General features: G+C 43.1%; 1 protein-coding gene across 3 annotated transcripts in view; it reads right to left on the reverse strand.

Annotated features, from left to right (window-relative positions):
• Positions 1 to 4,105: 4,105 nt before the first annotated feature.
• Positions 4,106 to 21,580, reverse strand: part of PRKCQ (protein kinase C theta) — a 59,456-nt gene continuing 41,981 nt past the window's right edge. For 2 of the 3 annotated variants that reach the window (XM_050708897.1, XM_035549348.2), the window contains 6 exons: positions 16,826 to 16,917; positions 14,446 to 14,508; positions 10,758 to 10,896; positions 7,535 to 7,723; positions 6,951 to 7,079; positions 4,106 to 6,112 (listed from right to left, as the gene is read on the reverse strand). In XM_050708897.1, the coding sequence (XP_050564854.1) occupies positions 5,957 to 6,112; positions 6,951 to 7,079; positions 7,535 to 7,723; positions 10,758 to 10,896; positions 14,446 to 14,508; positions 16,826 to 16,917 (768 nt within the window). In that variant the 3' untranslated portion in view covers positions 4,106 to 5,956. The remainder of the gene's footprint in view (positions 6,113 to 6,950; positions 7,080 to 7,534; positions 7,724 to 10,757; positions 10,897 to 14,445; positions 14,509 to 16,825; positions 16,918 to 21,580) is intronic. The other variant, XM_050708896.1, reaches the window with a different exon arrangement.

A 21,580-nucleotide genomic window follows, 5' to 3' on the forward strand; every position in this document is an offset into this window, starting at 1 on the left:
CAGTCTTAGATTATTTACGCAGACAATAGAGGAAGCCTAGATGATTAACTTGGATGCACCTATATAAATCCTAATGAACTTTAAAGATGAGAGACTTTTAGGCAACTCTGCTTAGTTCAGCTGTTCCAGGACAATTGAACAACTCGGAGCAACAGGGTATGAACTATGCCTACTCAGAGGAGGAAAAGTTAAAGCCTTGCAAGACAGTTTGCACCATGTCACAAGAGATACACATAGCAGAACTGAATAATAAACCTAGCTCTACAGAGACTCAATAGCACCTTAACCACAAGATCTTCTTTCCCCGAAGTCATGTCTCTTTGCGAAGTTGTGTTGAATATTGTTAGTTCACAGTTTTGCTCTAACCTAAACCCACCGAGAGATCAACTTGACCTTTTGAGGAAATTTCAAGAGGTGTTAAGGGTTTACAATGAGCTTCTACAAGTTTTTCATGGAGATGAGGACAAAGATTTATGGTAGTGTTTTGCTTTGAATTTTTGACTCAGCAGAACTTCAGATTCAAAATGAAACTGAATGTCCTCATGGAGATTGAAACCAAAGACAGTCCTCAAAAGACCATAAATCCTGAACTTTGTGCCTCTCTGGTTATCAGCGCTTGAGTGTGGGAGAAGGGGAGAGGCTTCCCAAAGGGAATGGGGATATAGTGTCCTCAGGTCCCCCTTAATGAAGATGTACCATGGTGACTGATAATTTCCTTCCTGAAGTCTCTTCAGTAACCACAGGCGACATGCTCATGACTCATTTTTGATGTCACTTCTTGCAAGGATCTTCCTTGACAGCGACAAAGCACGATGGCATTTCCAGTCTATAGGTCAACCTGGTTCACAGTACAGTGCTGGTAAATGTCTCCCAAACAGCCCTTGCATGGATGCAGATCCAGCACACCTTCCATGGGTCTCACGCCAGTCACTGTTGGCAGTGACTGGTTTCCTCTGGCTGGAAGGCTGGTGAGCACCACGGTGAAGGCAATTTGTTTCTGGTGCTTTTCAAGACATGAAGCATCCCATGCTGCCCTTTTCACTTACTTTCAAGAAGGTGGCCTTTTATCAATCCATGGAATCATAGAATTATTAAGGTTGGAAAAGACCTCCAAGATCATCTGGTCCAACCATCCCCCTACCACCAATATCACCCACTAAACCATGTCCCTAAATACCATATCCAACCTTGAACTCCTCCAGGCTGCTGTAGGGTGCACTCAGTCACTGTCTGGACTCCACTGCCTGCACTGAGCTTGATTCAGCTGCTTACAGATGTGTCCAGCTGCAGTTTGGGGTGTTTTGGTGTAACAAGGATGAGGGACAAACAAAAGCTTGTAGGAGAGACCCAGGTTCATGGAAGGGGCACTGGGATGTCCTCCATGATATCCCAGAATGTCTCAGTGAAGATTCGTGACTTAAGGTAAAATGCATTCCTATGCTGTAGACTTATTCAATTCACATATTTGAATTGGGATCTGAACTCAGATTCAGGACAGAAACTGAAGGAGATGTCAGGGCAGAAGTGGCTGTCCTGTGTCACCCAGGAGGACAGATTAGAGCTGTTCAGCTGTTCTAATCTCACACTCTCCTACCCTCTGAAATCTCAGGAAATCTTGTGCTTTGGAGTTGCTACAAATGCATCTCTGGGAAGATACTGGTGGCTTTGAAGAAAAACAGCAAAATTGTAGTTAAAATCATTGAATGAATTTAAGCGTTGCATAAAAGTATACCAACCTGCATCCCTCCCTTTTCCCCTACTTTCCTTTCCTGTGACTGTTTCATCTTCCATAACTTAACGTTTTTTTCTTTGTGTCCCCTTTCTTTTTATTTTCCTATTATTTTATATCCTTGTGAATATAAGTATTAAGTTAACACAGATGATAAAGGACTCCATTGTGCCTGTTCCCAACAGTAGACCAGACCTCAGCACGCTCAGGTACAACTGCTGAGCTGAACAGGACCATTGGGTTACAACCAGCGTCAGTTACAGTACAGCCAGAACCATGTTAGTTCCTTATTTCACAAGCTGCACATGCATTGTCTTGACTGCTGTGATACAGCAAAGATAAAACTTCTTTGTGAGCAAAAAAAGCAGTAAAGCTTCCTGTGGTCTGCACTGAGACCTCTACTGGCTTCACGGCACCGCAAGGCACACTTTGGGCACATGCTGATTGCGATCTCAGCTGCTTTACACGATACTCTAGCTGAGCTGGCACCTTGTGGAGTGAGAGATCGGTTTAGATCACGGCTGCGATCTCTCTTCTTGGGTTTTAAGTGTCTGAGGTGCAAATACAAGAGTAAAGGGAAGAGCATACCTACCTGAAGTACGTGCTGTTTGGAGCTGTACTGATACAAGTTCAAGATGTGTCTGGTAACCATGGGGTAAAGTTGCCTCTCCTCTCAGCACGAGCAGCAAAAGGCATGGCAGGGTGCAGGATGGAGCTCGGTGCTCCCCGTGGGGTGGCAGCCCTACCTCCAGGCTTCATGCCGAGGAGCTGAGAGCCAACCACCCTTCTCTGCAGGCAGCTTGGTCCTTGCAGGAGGGCTGAAACCCCAGCTGTCGCTCGCTGGTGACTTCCTTTTAGCTTGACTTATCTATTAGCCTGAGGTTTAGTTTGGTGAATGCCAACTGCAGGGATTTGTGCATCCGTTAAGCAAAGCAGTGAGACTGGCTCCCAAAGCCTGAGCTGAAGCAGGTGGTGCAGGAGGAAGGACCCTGATGTTTGCAGGCACCGTGCTCCTACAGCAGTGCTGCGGTCCCACAGGGCTCCAGAACAGGGCTGGGCTTTTAGCAAATGAATAACCAAACCTAGCAAGCCCCATCTACTATGCCAAGATCATTATTTGGAGTAGGAGAAAGGAAAAAAAATAGAGAAGACAGCTACGGATGTGCCAGGTTTAGCCAAGGGAAAGGAACGGTTCTGTGGGTGCCTGGGCTCCTGCTCATTTCCGTGTGAGTGTTTGGCTTTCAGCCCTTGTCAACTCCTATCTCTCCATCGCTCTCACCACAGGAAAACGCTCGCTGCTCGCCACGTCACCCCGTGCACACCACAGGCACAGCTGGGAGGGTTCTCAGGCTGTGGCCCCGGTGAGACGTATGGCACACGCGGTGGCTTGTACCCAGCCCTCCTGCCTCCCTCCCCCATCCTCTCTGGGTCTCCTTTGTTTTTTTAAACCAAAGATGCTCTGCAGAGAGAAGCAGCCACTTCTTGTGGTTTGTGTCGAAAGCCCTGCAGTAAGCCTAACAATATATCTGCCCTAGCAGTTAACCAAACGTAGACTTGCTTGCAAATCACTCTTGTTTGTCTGCTTTTGATGGACAGGACCACAGCTGGAGTGCAGAGAGCCCTGTCTGTGGTCAGCGAGGTGTTAAACCCTGCTGAACTTCAGTTAGGCAAGCATGAGAGGTGATTCAGCACCTTTGCTCCCTCAGCTGTGTTCCTAGGCTGTCCCTGCACTGGTGTCAAACATGAACCACCACGCAGTTGCAAGAAAATATCCCCAACAGGCGTTTAAAGAGGGATGCTGCTCAACTATCTTCAAATGCATTGACATACAACCTCTGGTTGTGCCATCCAGGCTCCATAGCACGTAGACATTCAAGCTCTCCCAGGAGCTGGCTGATCCATCCTCATTTGGGTGTTGAAGGAAGGTGGCCTAATTGCCCTCTAACACTGCCCATCTCCTCACATCTGGTTCTGCAGCCCCAGTTACCAGCTGTATCCCCTGCCAATAGTGAAAAGGGTCATTTTACTCTCTTCTTGGGCACCTTTGCACAGCACCAGATCCTTGCTTTAGATACTGACCTGTCATTGACGGAAACTACGAGCTCCACGCACCGGTAGAAACAAACACAGTCACATCCAGGGACAGTTTGATCCTACAGTGTATTTTGTGGCATCAGTGGAAAATGCAGGTAGCATCTGGCTTTTTAATTGCTCCTGCAGCCACAGAGTAGTTACAGTTGTCCAAATGCTTGATGATCCCGTGTATTTATGGGTTGAAATTCCCCTGGGGAACATCTCCCAGAAAGCACAGAGCCTTTTTAACAGCTTTTCCAAGCATCCTCATTTTTTGTCCCCACTTAATCACTTCTACATTTTCCAATTGTACACAACATTTTATTAAACTGTACAAACTGCACTGGCATTTTAGAAATCCATGTTTACCATTCAAATTAAACATGATGACCAGCTGCACAAACTGTGCACAGAACCCCATTGTACTCCATACAGCACGAGCAAGGATTTTACAAAAGTCACCAGGATGAATCCTTTTTCAAGGCAATTTGCTTTTCTCTTTGACTTTAGGCACTTCTGCTGTTGGTCCTGCAGTATTCAGTGCCTGCAGTTGCTGCCAATGATATCCCACAGTGGCTGCACAGCCCTCAAGGCTGCATTCGTCCTGTTGGGAGGTCGATGTTAAGTGCCCATTCCAGTGGATCCAGAAGGGCACCTCCAAAAATAATCCGAATTTGGGATGACTCACCTTCTAGAACGTCTCTTCTTAATGGGCTGGAGGAGTACTTGCAATGAAGCTCCAAATTTACATGCTTCAGTTACAGCCTAACACCAGCTGGGATGACTGCTTAATTCCTTAGCATTTATTACATATATATTACAGAATCCTAATTTGGGGCTTTGATTTAATTTTGACCCAGTATTTATCTAATGTCTCCATGGCAAGCAGTAATTGGGAGGTTCTGTATTTCTCCAACCTCTGAAAACAGTGCATTTTTATTTAAAAGGATTCTGTCATGAACGGATCACAGATGAGATTATTTTTAACCCACCAACATATCCACAGACTGCAAAGAGGTAGAATATGCAGCAAAATATCATGGGGTGAGGGAGAGGGCCACCCTCTCCTGGTGTGCTCTCCTGCGATGTGCCCGTCATGTCTGCAATGCCCATCATGTCTTCAAGGAGTCGGGACACCATTTAGAGCTATAGGAAGCATATCAACCTTTACAAGGACTGGTTATTAGCATTCCAGGAAAATATGCCAATGCTGTGACTGAAAGGCCAATTTTATGATACTTAAAGAATGGTTTGAGGAAAACTTTTCCATATTTCTGATGCACATTTAGAGTAAAACTCCAGAAAGACCAGTGCAGATTTTGCTCTGAATCTGGTGAGTTTGAGGACAGTTAAAGCTTTAGAAAAGGGGTTTTCAATGCTTTCTTCTGTACTGCAGCTTCCCGTCTTTTCTGCTCAAGTACTAAGATAAAACCTCTGGGTTTCTGTATGGATCTTGACACTTGCTATTGTTGTGATCTTCCTTCATGGTTGAGCCCTTAGTTTCATGGCCTTTGGTTGAGACATATGAGTGCTGGAATGTGCACCTACAAAGTTTATTTGTCTCAGTGGACCTTATGGCACAGCATTAAATCCCAATACCTGCGAGGGTTATTTTTAAAGTGTGAGGGGAGTTAATTTGCTTCTTCAAAACTCAACACAGACACAATTCTGCATATGTACAAATGGAGGTTGCAAAGACACTCAACCTGAAGTCTTCCCAGATGTCCTCAGGCCCTGAGTTCACCACTCATCCTTCAGAAGGAGGTGGGCCTAAGTGAGAATTGCAGAAATGGGCACTGACAACACTAGAAGAACAAATATGCTTGCTTTTTCTTATAGAGAAACCCATTGGCTGTAGGTACAAGTAAAGAGGAACAGGTTTTGGCACCTCTTCATTTTCAGATGTTCTCAACTTCAAGAACATTGGGAAAAGAGAGACTAGAGACCAAAAGATGCCATGAAGAGACTTCATTATTAGTGAAGCGTGGCTGGCATCTGCTACAGACTGGAACGAGCTGAAAGCCTCCAGGCATGGTATGAATTTTCACTGACGTGTTTTTCTGGTGGGTTCTTGGTTAAAATAACCATGCCCAGTCTTCAGCTGACAAAGTGTTACTCAAACCATTACAGAGAATTTCTTCAGTAAGACAGATCTCAGGAAAATATTTTTTCCATTTTAGGGTTCACGAAAGAAAAGTTGCGGAACATATTTTGGTCCATGCTGTTAATCAGTGCTCTGTCAGCACAGGATAGTCTAGGCTTTTCATTTAGAAATTCCTTGTCGAAGTTGCTACAGTCACTTGGCGATTTCTTCAAGAAAAGGAAAAAGAAAACAGTGTCAAACCACTAATATTCAGGTCTTCATTATAATAGTATGAGCCATATCAGGCTGTTTGCTATGGGCTCAGCTCAACTAGCTGGGAGCAAGCTTGGCTCAGCCAAGGAAACCACAGAGTGTTTGCTCTCAGTCTTTTTCCACAATAGTTGGCTACTGCAGCCCCAACGATGCACAGTAACTTGTTAAGCTGCAGTGAACTGCTGTCTGTCTGAACTCTCAATATTCAGCAACCAATGCTAATCACTTGCTTATTACTGTCCTGTTGAAGTAGTGGTGGGAATACATCTTATGCAGGAGGCACTGAGGCTGTGACCCGTTAATTCTGCCTTGAAGGGATGTTACAACATTGTAAAACAGCAGATTGGTCACATTGGGTAAAGAATGCTTGTGAAGGACTGCAAAATGTAATTGCACTTGTCAAGTTAAATTTTGTTATTGTTATTAATAGGACTGATTCCATCCTGACTTAGCTGACCACCTGCATCTGCTGGATGTGCAGAACAACTCTAGAAGACGGCCCTGAAAGTTTGAGGGCATTTTGAAAGCCTTAACTTGGTGCCTTAAACTCCTAGTTTAAGTATAAAGTCAGCTCATATCCACCTTTAAGATGCTAGGAATTTGAGGTATGTGACATTAAAGACCCACGTCTGAAGAGTTTGGATCCTTAAATAAAGTGGTTTAAAGTATTACTGTGGGTTCTGGGTTTGGTTTATTGCATGCATGTGCTGGAGGGTATAAATATTTGGGAAGGGAATGATTCAGGAAAGAATGGCATGAGATGGGTGGAAATGAAACAAGATACATCCTTACCACTCTTGGTTTGAAAGGAGGTTCAATCCTTCTTTCTTCTAAAGCCTCCCAGTTTATTTCCCGGAAAAAAGCATGCTGGCGGATGTTCCCTTTTGCTCCCAGTCTCCTCTCAGGTTCTCTCACAAAAAGCTAAAATTTTGAAGAAAAAGAAATACTTTACTCTTTATCAATAACAGTGTATTCAGTCCTACCAGATAAGATCTCAAACTCAAGCAACGTTGGTGAGAGTGTGAGGACTCTTCTACCTTACTAAATTTCTGATTGGGATTCTTAGACTAACATGCCAAAAACAATGGCCAAGATCTGGCCATATTTCATCTTCTCGAGAGAGAGTAGATTTGATGCAGCGATAACAACATACGTGTCTGAGTGTGCAAGCATGCAACTACATAGCTGAAATCTCTGTATTGCACTTGAAAGCTTTTGTCTGGATGAGCTTTGAGGTGCCCAAACATGAAAGAGAAAGTGACTCTCACAGGCCCTATCATACTAAAGCTGTTTCTCTGAACAACAGGTGGAGATACACGAGCCAAAGATGACAGTTCTGTCAAAAAGACTTTTATTTGATGTATGGTAATTCTTACCTTCACCAAAATGTCCTTCGCATCCTTGTCAAGCCAGCGAGGGTAGAATGGGTTATCCATACGGATAGACTGGAAAAGCTCCTCTTCATCTTGGCCATGGAAAGGAGATTGGCCAATAAGCATCTCATACAGAAGGACACCAAAGGACCACCAGTCAACAGAGGTGTTGTACTTCTGCCCCAGCAATATCTGCCCAAAGAGAGGAGTGAAAAAGACAGACACAAAATGTCTGTCATCAGTATTTCAACTTCAGAAAGGTGGCCAGGCCCTGATCCTTCAAAAGCTGCTTTGCACTGAATGTGATAGCAGAGGCGTTCTCCCCTACCTGAACCCTGAGCCAGAGCAACAGCCAGTAGGGGTTTTCCAAGAGGTTTCAATTTCAGCAAAAGGAATTTCAAACAGCATACCATGCAATTGTCAGTTTGATGAAGAATATAAAATGCTATAAAATGAAGGTTACATCCAGTGTGCAGTGACCAGGACAGGTTGGTTGGGGTAATGACCTCCCTAAAGACCAGATCTGGAATTTTCTTCCCCCGCAAAATTGGCCAGATACCACCAAACTTTCAAACTTCCCTCTGGTTGAGCAAAATTCTTTTTAGATATACGATTTGGAAATAAGAACATTATGCAAATTTTAGACATCCAGCTAAATATCTACCCCCGTTCATCTCCTTCAGTTATTAAGGAACCTTGACAACTTGCTCATATATAGATAATTACATTGCAGATGTCTATGATACATACGAAGACTATGATGTCTAGGATCCTCACTGCAGTTTTAGAGCTGGAATTAAAGGTACTAAAATTAAAGTATAAATTAAAAGAACTAAGGAGTAATATGTATTTTTAAGCCATGATCTTTGCTTTTGCTCCCACAGCCCGGTTGCATTGCCGTCCTCTATACTACAATTACAGTGTAGGTATCAATAGCAAAACACGAACATGGCATAACACCAGTGAAAACAATTATCTAGACTAGTGTATATTAAATTGCTGATAGCTGAAAAATTGTGATTTAGAGAATCTTTACTCCTGGCTCTGAGGTATTGTAGACTTGTCTGAGTCATTTTAAAGTGATTTCATACCTTGTCTTCACTGCTTGTAAATGCTTTAGGACAGAGTTTGCCACTTGGGTCTGGATTCATCTTATTTCCTAAAAGTTATTTGTCTTATTATTAAGCTAGTTATCCAGAGTCTTTCTACAGTCAATGGAGGAAAAATGGTGATTTATCTGACTTACATATCTAAGGTAGGAAGGGATGACTTGGCTTCTGGCAAAGCTAGCCCTCCTACAATGCTATAAGGTGCCATCTGATGCTTCTTTTTTAGATGAATTTTCTCACCTAATGTGAGAAGTATCCCCCTCTGATGTACCTGTGGCATCTAGCAAAGCAGGACCTTAATATCAGAAGTCTAAACCCAAGCTGATGTAGAGTGTTCATGGTTAACACATCTGTCTCCAAAATCCCAAAAGAGAAAAAATGATGACAAATAAAGCAGAACAAAAAAAAAAACTATTTGAACATGAGGCAATACAAACAATATGTTTCATTCAGAGTGAAAAAAGGGAAGCAGCAAGTCTCCCTAATACATTTCTTCTAGGCTGCTAATAAACAAAATCATCCAAACCTTTCCTCCTGAAAAGACACATTTCTTTTATAAGGCCTTACTTTTCAAAGTTTAAAGTATCTGGAAAACTAAATTAAATGATTTATGTTAGTCAAGGAAAAAAGTTATTAGCTTTGTGTTCTCTAAACAAAATGAACTCTAGAAATTTAATTTAACTCTTTTTTTTTGGTCAAATATTTTTTGAGATAAAAAATGGCTTGCCTGCTGACCCCAAATCCCCGTATTTGCACAGCTGTAGCCAAGGTGCTGTGCCTGCAACAAATTACAGTGCTAGCAGCCACATTGAAATACTGACAAGAAGTCCATGGCTTCAACCTCTGGCAGGAGAGGTGATCCATAAACTCTAGCAGTTCTTTCAATTTGGAGGTAAAACATTTTATATGCACTCGTTGAATCTCTAAAATAAATGATAGCACAGAAATAAAACCTCTGAGCTATTTTCGACTCTCTCCTATGAAGTAAAATCACAGATAATGGATTATCACTCAGCTCTCTTTCAGGATCAGAAAAAATATTTTTTTTTTCTCTCCTTTTTTTTTTTAATTTAATAAAAGCATTTTGAAATGGAATAAAAGACAGTTGCAGCTTGATGGCAGAGCACACTTACACCTGTTCTCAGGCAATACAAATCCAATTACTGAAGAGACCTGTCCCTGTGTCAGCAGTGGTGTGACTTAGACCAGAATCGAGGCCTTTGGTGCATGCTAAATGATCAATGAATTATAGAGAAGGGGAAAAAAACACGAGCTTTAAAAGCCATTTGGAAAGTACTGATATCCATCATGAAGTCATGAAATGGGAGCTTGAAAGTCAAATAAATGGATTTCAGAGTGATGTCGAACATGATGCATGGATGACTCTTGGTTTTCCTCCAGGATGAAGAATGTCTTCTTTGGCCTCAGTTTGCCATCTAATTAGTCAAAGTCTCTCCACAGTGAGAGCTGTCATTGTTTGAACTCAACAGGTTAAGGGAGTTTGTTCTTTTCTGAATGAATCTAGACCAAAAAATCTACATTTGCTAGAAAAAGAAAATGAGAACAAGCTTCTGTGTGGGAAACATGAAAAAATAAGGGGAAGGGCAGGGGATCTTGCTGTGGGAAAACTGAAGTCTGCTGTCTGTGACCATCCAGCTTTACTGCAGGGACACATGAAGGCCAGCTTCAGCTTTTCTCCACCAAGTGTATTAGCTGGGGAAGAAGAAGAGTACCTGCTGATATGTCTACAATGCATGGACCTTGTAGACTGTCTCCAAGCAAGCCCCAGCCTCAGCGGGCAGTACCTCACATGTAGCACAAATATCTTATGTAAAGAGGGCAGAGCAGGCCCTTAACTCGAGGTGTGAGCTCTGCCTTGCCCTCATTAACTCAAGCATGGCCTGGCCCTCACACAGCCACATCACCTATAGTTTCAGGGCCTCCTTCACCTGGAGGCAGCTTGTGGAGTCAAGCTGAAATCTGGTTCCTAGCCTGAAACCATTCACAAGCAGGTTATTGCTTTTTGCATGCACCACCACCACTGACAAACAGCCATGTCTGAAGATGAGTTCTCTGTCCCACAGCAGCTTGCTGACCTCCCCAGATCTGGCACCTACCTCCGGAGCGATATAGTCAGGAGTCCCACAGAAAGTACTTGTCTTCGCATCTCCAAACATGTTCTCCTTACACATCCCGAAGTCAGCAATTTTGATGTGCCCCTCATTGTCCAAGAGGACGTTGTCTAGCTTCAAGTCTCTGTGGAGGAAGAGAAAAGAATCCCTTCTTTTAAAGTGTTACAGAGCCATGCAAGTGATTTTAGCAAAATACACTCATTAATTCACTAATTGCCTACATGTTCCAATTACAAAAGAAGGCTGAGGGCTAGAGGATGAGCTGCTCTCTCTAGAAGTTCAAAATTCATCTTCCTCATTCCTCCTGTATAAGCACTGACTCATTTGCTTTATCTAACTTTATCCAAGATATTTGCATCTCTCCTTGGAGGATGCAGAATAGTGAAGCTAAAAATGCTTTGTCCAGGTTGATACTTCTGCTCTAACACTGCCTGGAGAAGGGGAGCAAAAAGGGACTGGCTAATTCTCACTCCCCCCTTTCCTGGGAGCTTCAGTACTGTCTCTGAAGCTACTCCCATATTTCCCTTCCAGTGCAGGCTTTACAAATGTTGGATGAGGTAAGGACCTGTGAGCCTTCCATGGCTTGCAGAGGGTAAGAACAATGCTGGACATCAGCAGAACATCTACCAACTTTTCACTCATGGGCTGTACTATCTGAGCCCCAGAGGTTTACAAGCCCTTCACACATAGCTGCCAAGGTGCTATCAGAGGTTTCAGACTCTGAGAGCTGCTGTGGGAAGCAAAGATCCCAGAAAGAGAGAAAAAAATAATAATCAAATATTAAAAAAAAAAGAAGAAAGAAATAAAAGCAAGTGAGCTGATGAATCATGGTCATTTACAGAGAACAAAGAGGTCCCCCCATGTGGGAATAACTTCTGAAAGGATAGAAAATAATGTAAAGAAATAAAGAAAAAGGCATAAAGAAAGGAAGGCTGGCATAGCTTCCATGTTAGATTTTTGCATCTTACCTAAACATTTTGATTTTCATTGTAACAATGATTCAGGGAGATGTTTGGATCAGTGATGCTCCACCTCACCTGGGATGTAGGTAGAATTTGCATACCTGCTCTTGGAGCACCCATGCTCCTGTACTGCCTGAACCATGCTCTCAATCACTGCTGCCTCTCAAGACTCCCAGTGCACACAGATAAAACAACTGGATTTGTACACCGCTGAGGTGACAATTGGTCTTTTCCAACATCTGCTGATTCACAGCCTATACACATTTTCCACATCTCAGGCAAGAGTCCTTACCACAGGGCTGCTATATAGCCACGCTCCTGGTGACAACAGTTTTACAAATACATATTTTTTTTTTCTCAGAAATGACCTTGTCCATTTGACTTTTTCAAGAAGGTCACTTCTAATGCACAATTTTCCTCAGTCACCTACAGTTGTGGGGAAGATGTGTCTCTTCATCCTCCCTCTGCAAAGCTCCTTTGTAGTGTCTACAAAACTGTTGTCATCGGGCAATAGTTCGTTGCTGCTAGAATACAGCCAAAGAAAAAGTAGGAGTCATCAATCAAAAAGAAATATAGAGACAACCAAGACATTTGCTTTCCAAGTGGCAGACACTCATGTTGTCACAATTTCCAGCTGGAATGACTTATTCTAGTTACACCATTGAGATCAATCTCTGGCTGCCAGCACTGCTTTTATTCATCTGGTAGTCTGAAGCGAAACAAAAAACCCATCACCTACAGTTCGCTTTCATTATTTTGATGAGCCTCAAACTCATTGGCTCAAGGGATTGGATTTTCTGCCAAAAATGCCTCGGCTCATTCATTAAAATTTAAGCCAACATTTCCAGACATGGGTGCATGAGACAGAACAGCTGGATTCGTTATTCTTACTACATCACAAGTGATGTAGTTTCAAAAATGATTTCTATTCACTTTTCTAAATGCTTAGTTAGCTCTGACTGAGATACTGATGGTTGTGAGTTCTCAAGTGACCTTGTGGTCATTGCCTTCAGGAAAAAAAAAAAAAAGGAAAAAGGAGTAGGACTGGTCAAATATTTCCTATCAAAGCCTGATATCCAAAGCAAAGCCACACTGACTCCTGGGAATAAGCTATTTCTTTGTACCACCATGTCTAGCTATCCCATTTTGCCCCCACTTCCCAGCACAGTCTCTCATGATCTTTTGTTTCATGGGAAAACGGGCCCCAAAACCTGGCACAGTATTGGTACAGCAGTTTCAAATAAAAATGTGAGTTATAAGCAAAAAGTCATCTTTAACAGTCCTGTCACGAATTCAAAACATCCTGCAGATATTTTTAATCAACTTTTCTAACAAGTCTAAGTAAGAACAACAGACACGGCTAAGTGGTTTGGGCACTTCACAAAATGCTGAGACCCCAGAGATCATCCTGGCTTAATGTTATCGATATTGATCTCATGTTTATGCAGTCACCCTCACTGGTCAATAAACAGCTCTCACATGAGTACTAATAATGAATAATGAGAGTTTATATGAATCAAAGCTTGAGTTTAATGGGAGAGTGAATTGTAAACAAGCCATTCACTTTTAGCATTTTTCTAGTGTTCACACTATGTGACAAACATTGAAATAAGCTCATTTTGGTTTCAGCAAACATTGCTTTAGTGAGCTTTCTCATGTGTTTGTTACAAGCTATTCAATTCCCTTTTTCACAAAATACTGCAGTGTAGTAACTAATGGTTGCCAAGAAGATGAGTTAGACGAGGGTTCCCCAGAAATTCAGTTTCTCCTTTCAGCCATCGGAAAACAGACCATTTCCTGATTTCTGCAGCCCCTCTTGCTTCCATCTTGTCCCTTGCCCTTTCATATAGGTCTCAAGCACAACCTTTGTGTATTAGATCAAAACATTCATGCATAACTTCCAAGCTCTTAGGGAAGTAAAGAAGAAACTGGAATGGGCAATTTTACAGTAGAAGATTTTTTCTCTGCAGGATTTGGCAGGCTGATGAATCACGGACTAAGTTCCTCCCAGTTTTGGAAGTCTGGGAGAAGATTCTTCTGTCTGAGTGCAGCTGCCTTTAGTGCCTGACCTAGTATCCATCTGCTCTCTACAGAGCCCACTGATAGAAAGCTCACTTCTCATGGACAGTCTAACACAAGTTTGATGAACTGACACCTGAAAAAATGGATTTTTCTCTGTTTACTCCACTTACTCCAAGAAAGGCTTGGGTGGCTAGCTCAGAGTCGTGATGATAAGATGGATCCCATGGGGCTGTGTAGAATAAACCTGTTAATAACTAACTCCCAAATTAAGGTACATTGCTGTCTCCCCATTGCTGTTACGTGAGCTGACCTTTTCACCACTGTTCCAGGGTAAGCAGTACAGCAGATATACCACATTTCTCATGGCTAGCTTGACCTTATGTATCTTCATCCATGGAAAGCTTAAACTGTGTGCTTATGCTGAGTGCTAAATGAAAGACTTGGTGTAAATGCATCAAAGAGTTTGCTTTAATGTTAACTGAAAGAGGACTGAATTCCTAAGAAGGGCTCAAAACTGCCTTTTTCTGAGCTATCTCTTCAAAAGAAAACAGCAGGCCATTGTCAAAAGTGAATCTGCATAGATGTTTGATGACAGTAAGTGCATCCAAGGGAAAGTCTCTCAGTCACAATTAGTGCTTGCAGGGAAAGAAGAAAGGTTTAACATATCGGACACCGAGGAGTAAAATTACCTGTATATTATGCCCTTTGAATGAAGGAACTGCAGCCCACATATGATTTCAGCAGCATAGAACCTGAGTGACAGAAAGAACAAGTTAGAATGGTTGCTTTCCAGCAGCTGCTTTCAGCTAGACCCCCAAAAGATGGAAACTTTGCCTTCATAGGAGCCAAAATTTCATTAAGTCCCCAGAAACCTTGGAGTGTCTCCAGAAGGCTTGGAGTAACTGGATTTTACAGGTAACCAATGGACAATGTGGAATTCCCAAAAGCACTCCATGTAGCTAGCCCTCCATCCAGCACTGAAACCACTCTGGGAAATGGCAGGGATTTGAAGCCCACTAGTCTAGGAGACAACAAAACACGGCTAGCTGACATTTTTTGATGTGTAACAGTTTCTGAGTACATGTCCTTAAGTACCTAAGGATGTCTCAAGGTCATAAATGAAACAAACAAATAAACCATTACCCAGCTCCAATTGCGTACCCTGCCTTGCCTCAAGAGATGGTTCCTGTAGCAAGGAAGGAAGAGTGGGTGGTGTCTACCTCTCCCTTATTTACATATTTTGTGTAAATCACTTATTTACAGCAATGCACCAGACTGCATCAGACTTACAGCTAATGCTTCAGAACTCAAAAAGGCAGCTGGAAATAGCTGTGTTCAGTGGCTGCTGCACAAAGAGCTGAGTGGTGCCAGCATGGGGACAGGCAGGAGGACATCTGGGCTTGGGGACAACAAGCTCCTTAGCTTGTCACACAGATCTCTTCACTGCCCACATCAACTACTTGCTTTTGAAATTTTACCCAAGATGTGGACAAGCTAGCAGTTCAGTGGCCTTCCTGTGGAGTCTTTTGGAGTTTTAGAACTTTGTTCTTAACACGTTTCTGCCTAAAGGACAAAAACACATCCTGCTGCAAAGAGGCAGCGTAAAGATGAAACATCACTGCATGATGAAAGTGCTCTGCCCAGAAGGGAACGTAACCACAGGTCATATCCTCCAGGTATTTGTATCCTTTGCTTCACCAGTCTTCAGTGCATTGGCCTGAGGGCTTAATTCTGAACATTCACATGCTTTTGGAAAAGAAAACAACCAGCAAATTAAACACTGATTTAAATGATTATTTTTTTTTAAATTATTAAATAAAAATTAATTCTTATAGTGGTTTCAGTGTTGACTTTTCAAATACCTTTTGTTCGCAGAAGGATTAAAAACACCTTTCATGTATTTGAATTCTTCTATTTACTTTAAAAAGAGCTAAATACATTTTTAATTCTCTTTTGGTGTATTAATTTTTGATTTGAATTTACCTTTTGCAGTTTTGATGAGCTTTATCTTTTTTTTTTTTTTGACTCAAACATTAAAAGGAAAAACGAGCATATTCTATTACTTCTAACAAACAAGAGCTTTGCCTCTGATCACTGGACTGTGAACTTCATTTGAAGTGGTGTTATAAAGAACAAGAGGTTGAGACAGCTGAAAATGCATCTGTGGGATTTCTTTGATGATGGCAAAGCCAGGGTGGAGGTTGGGTGCACGATGTCATTTCTGGGGCCTCCAGTGCTGGGCTGAGCAAGAATTAAATGAGCGCAATTGTAGAGCGACCGCAGGGTTGCTGTAATTCAAAGCAGGCACCTGTAGGTTGCTTTAGTATGAACCTCATCCATGAGCCATCTAAATAAGATCTCAGGCATGCTCAAGGCTGTTTGTAGACACTCAAGGCACTTTCAGAGGTAAGATTTCAGCTGAAGAGCCCCCGGGTGAAAGGGACTGATCCAGCAAGCAAAGCAGTCTAAGGCACAGCTTCCATCCAGCCCAGCTCTTGGCTGTGAGCAAGTGTTTGGGGGAATATTCTGAGGTTAGCACAAGCTATGGGAGCCAGTTCACATGCTGGAAGGAGGCCCCTTATTTGTAAGCTAAAGGATGAGACTGCCAGCAGATGTAATGCTGACGAGGGTGTAGCAGCATCTGTAATGTTTCCAGACAGAAATAGCTTCCCTGGTTGACCAAGAATGCAAAACGCGTTCACATCTGACTGCAATGAACTGCGTGGATGTGCTCTAAAAAGCCTTCTGTAGGCGGGGAAAGATGACAGGGAGAGGAAGTGACTTGATCCAAGTCAGCCAGTGAGTTGGGGTGATGACCTGTGCGTCTGTTTTGTTCATTTTGGAGACAGCTGGGATTGGAAGTGGTTCTGTTTCCAGACTAAAATCCAGCTGAGAGCATTTTGAAGTCAGGGATAAGACACAGAGAGGTCAAGGGATGTGCCCAAGGTTACCCTCACAGGGCAGTGGCAGAGCTGGGAATAAAACTAAGAGCCCTGGTGTCTCCAGCTGCTGCCTTTGCGTCTACCATGTGTGAGAGCTGCAAGCCAAAAGGTAATCATAACATCTTACGTGGCTCTGGTAAGGTCGAACTTATGACAATTCTGGATATGGAACATGAGGTCTCCTCCGTTGAGATACTCCATCACAAAGAAGAGATTTTCCTAGAGAATAAGACAAGATGAACATTAGGGGTGGGGAAGGGGGAAATAAAGTTGAAAAAGCACACCCAGAAATCACTCAAAAAGAGGAAGGAAAAGATTACAGCCAAGGTTTTGGAGAGAAAGCAGTTTCTTCTACAAATTCCTCATTTCTGTTCTTTGTTCTCCAAGCCTGTACTCACCCTCTGTGCTTTAATTTGTATAAACAGCATTAGCAAACATTGTGAATCCACTTAATACCCAGTCAGTGCCATTGGTTTTTACCATCAGAGCTCAAGGGTCACTAAAAGGGGATGAGTGACTGTAGAGTGCTTGTTTAATGCAAGGACAGAGGGACAAGTTCACTGGGGGACTAGGCAGAAGCAAAACCCAGGTCTCCTCTGATCCCAGCCCTGGGCATCACCCACCCAGTGGAGTGATCTCAGGCTGGTGTTACCTGCATTCCCACACATCTTTTATAGGTGAACAAGGGTTTGCCCTTTTCAAGTTACCAGAGACACTGGCCAAATGAAGCAAGTTTGATTTTAAGCCTGGGAGCTGCTCTGTTAAATAAGGTAGGATTTAACGTGCTAGTGGGAATACTCATGAACTACTCATATTTCTGGCTGCTCATTGAGTGCTTGCATGCCAGAGAAGACTGAGAAAATATCCAGCCCTCCTTCCCAATCACTTGCAACCATCAGCTATTCTACCAGGGCAGTGGAAAACTCTCTTCCTGGTACATAAGAGGGATGGGGGGGATCTCTGAACTGAAAAAAAAAGCAGAAAATGTCACCTAGGTCTCCCTTCCAGTCCTTGGTGCATGCCATACTGATCCCCTCACTGCTTTCACCACCAGGGAGATATCAGATATTTTTTTTTTTCATTCAAACCAATCACTTTACCTATAAAGCAGGAGGAGCTCCATTCTCTGTATCTGTGCAATGAGCTATGCTCCCAGTCTAAACTTCTATTTCAGTAATCTCAGCTTCTGTGCATAAATGCATGAATAAAATAAATGGATGCCTTATTTTCTCTGTTTATTAAACATCTGAAGTTAGTTATCTCCAGGCTACGCTAAAGTTTATGAATATGTTCCTTTTGTTGCCTAGCACCCATCACAATTTGGAGCAGGGGGGAGAGATCTTTTCATGTATATTTTTAACAGCTGAAGGAAGATTTTTGTCCATAAAATCCAACGTAAGCATCTCTGGCAGCAAGCCAAGAGCTGGTCATTTAAAACCAAACAAAACAACAACAACAAAACACACAGCATTTGTTCTTTTCAAATAACAGCTGTCTGCTCTAATTTGTGCAATTTCTTTAGCCAGCTCCTTTTAATTACAGTACTCTTATTTAAATGGAAGTCTGGCTGGAAACCCCACCTGTCATCCAAAAAGCACAGGGCCAGAGCTAGTCTCCCAGGGTAAGAATACACATTTTTTCCAATAAACAACTGGGTGCAGGTTTTTCATTTTGAAGGTCTGGCATCTGTAGAGGTCTGTGCACAATAAGTCAGCTTAAGGAAGTAAGAAGACCAAATGGAGATGGGCAATTTAGTACAGAAATGCACAAATCTTGGAAACATGAATTCAGGAGCCAGTTAAAACACTTAACTGCTGTTCATTGTGAAGATACACAGGGAGATGATGAGGTTTAGCTAACAACAAACCAGAAGCTGCATGGATCACACTGAGACAGGAGGAACCTCATGGGTCTTCATTTGGCCAGATTCAGCCTCAGTGGACTGCGAAGGACAAAACCCTGGGTTTTCCTGGGAGGTTCACTGAGTTTGGCTACATCTTATCGCTCCTCTTTAAGCATAAATTGAAGTCCACACCTAGCAGAACGAGGAGTCATGCTCTGCTTGCTCATGGATTTGAGCAACCATCTAATGTACGCATTTAATTGAACTGGGGACTCTTATTACATCCTTCTACCATGATGGGAAAGAAAAAGCAGACAACATCTCAGATTAATTGGCATTCAAAAATCATTATATGAGCTCAGCCTCTGAACTGTCTAAAGATATGAAGCTGAAGACTACAAACCTGATTTGGGCATGATTACTACTGAAGTTCACGGTCTATAGGGTGCTAGGGAAGTTACTTAAATGCTGATGAAAAGAAAGATGGCATAACTCTGAGCTTTTTAATCTGAAATGGGGAGTTCCCCTTTCTTCTTACAAAGGTCCATTGTCTGGCATGGCCTATGGAGAAAAACTGCTTGAGATCAACCTTAAGTACACAGTTATGAGGAGCAAGATGTAATTAAGCAGTGCAAACTGCAGTGCACTATTAGAGACAGTTTCCTAAGCCTGAGATCTGTGGAGCCATAGAACAGCTTAAAAATGGAAAGTGGAAAAAAACATGCTTGAAACCACTGAAAATTTAACAGTGTGCTAGAGGGCAAAAAGGGTTAGAATGGCACGGAGGACGTGTTTGTAAACAGGCTGCAACCTACACTTCCTCTTGTCCTGGGAAAGTTTTCTGATGGCTCCTTCTCAAGAGTCTGCTTCTACAAGGCTCTGAAGTCTGCTAGTGCCTAGAGCAGGTGGGAGAGGGTTGAGAAGGTACGTCTGAAGTTGCAGCTGGGATGGCAAGACTGACAAGAAGATAAGACGCCCGTATCCCCTGTGATGGCCCCAAGTCAGAGGTGCTAAGCAAGAAAACATGAATGCTGTCCCTCAGCGACGAGACCTACAAAGCTCTGAAGGAGCCCTGGGGGGAGTCCCTCCTTCACCCTTGCTGGCTGCCTTGCAGACAGACCATGGACAGCTTGCTGACCCCCTTTGAGAGCATCCTTGGGTAGAAACACTCAAGCTAAACTTCTGGTCACTGTTCCAAACTCATGATAGAACAGAACAAGTCTGCTCTTACGGCAGAGTTTCGGGCCATCCTTTATAACCACGGAGTTCAAGGTAGACTGGAAGGGAATTTCCTACACTCTGCAATGGGTGCTGCCCCAGGATAGTTGGCACTGCCTTGAGGACATCAATGTGTCAATTCTTCCCTACAAGCAGGTCATCTTCTAGAGACCTTCTCCATTGCTGCAGAGGGAACATGACAAACCCCTCTGTGGGAGGATGAAGTTCTGCTCCTACAGCAGACAGAACTGTACAACACGGTGCCGTCCAACACAGACATATACAAGCACGCATCCTGAACGCAAAATAACACGGTGCCCTGATAAACTCCATCCCACCAGGTGCTGAAAGACTTGATTACTGCAGGAATTTAATTTCTTGACCTATAAGTTCCTCAGTGCCTGCGCTGAGCTGATCTCTCTGCAGAGCCACCTGATCTTCCCAGGACGTGGCAGGGAAGGAGTTAAACCAACCTGCTTCTGTTCTGCACGCAACTGTGAGAATGAATAGTCACCATCAGAAACGCTTTCAACTTTATAAACAATGAGTACAAAGCAGGCAGCATTTAAATCGATCTTTTGAAGGTACAGCCTAGAACAGGCTCTTAAAATCCTCAAAGCAGCTGGAAGCCCTCCAGAGCACTTTTCTGTGGGGACTCTCAGATTCTGTTTTCTTTGCATTTGAAAGCACTTGCACACATACAAATATACTATTTAACACCGTTTACTGCAGAGCAAAATTCTTCTTCCCAGGGCTCCCAGGAGGATGAATATTGGAATAATTAATGTTGCAGGACAGTGTAGCATTACCCTTACCCTGTGGATAAGGCTCCTTAGTGCAGACTAAGTGCCCTAACTCCACTGCATGCCTGTTGAATTAGGTTGGCCCTTGCAAGACAAAGGTTTGTCATGATGCAGCTCCTGCAGCTGCTTCTCGTCTCACATTTTCCATCAGCTCAGCCCAGCCCTCCTGAGTGGTCTCTCCCCTGCCCTGGGACCCCACCATGTCTGACTCCAAGGGGTGCTGTGACCTGGGCTCCCATCCCAGCAAGCTGCAGGGAGATGGGGACACCAGAAGAGGTTGTGATGCTGTGCTGCAGAAAAGCAGGTCCTGCTTAGGTTGAGTCTCTAGGATTTATTTAAATAGGCAACATAATAGTCATGTCCAAAATGCGTATTGAATCCCCAGTCCATGTTGTTCATGAACCGTGCCTGCACATTGGATTGCTAGTTATCACTGGCTACAACCACGCTGAGGAGCACCCTAACAATTCAGTCCTCTGGGTACTCATCCATGCTTTGGATCTATTTTATGTCATGGGATAAATGACAATCTCTCAGCCCTTCTCCATCACTTCACCCAGTGACTGTTGCTGTCTCATTCACAGCATCCCATCCCATAGGAAAGCAAGCAATGCACAAAGTCCCTGTCACATCTGCTCCCATGAGGAACAGCTAATTCAGGGTTGCTCCTTGCTAGTAGGTGACCAAGAGAGGTATTGACCTTGCTATTTTCATCATCTGGATTAGCAATGCCAAATTGTTACAGATTAAAGCAACCCCAGGTTTAATTCTGTTCTCTGGTCTAAAGACTGTTTCTTTTTCTCCCTGTGTAGTATCAGTCTACCTTCTGGAGATGGCAGCATTTCTTTCAGCTGTCAGGTAATTCAGTCCAGTCCCTCATCTCATGATTTCTTTTTTGTTCTAATCTCTGCACTGCCAGCATTTTTGACTGCACACTAAACTGCTATTTGGGATGCTTAGTTATATGTGGCCATCTTCTTACTATAAAGCATATGAATATTTTTACATACAGATATAA

This window comes from Cygnus atratus, chromosome 1, assembly GCF_013377495.2.
Source record: "Cygnus atratus isolate AKBS03 ecotype Queensland, Australia chromosome 1, CAtr_DNAZoo_HiC_assembly, whole genome shotgun sequence".
Lineage (NCBI taxonomy): Eukaryota > Metazoa > Chordata > Aves > Anseriformes > Anatidae > Cygnus > Cygnus atratus.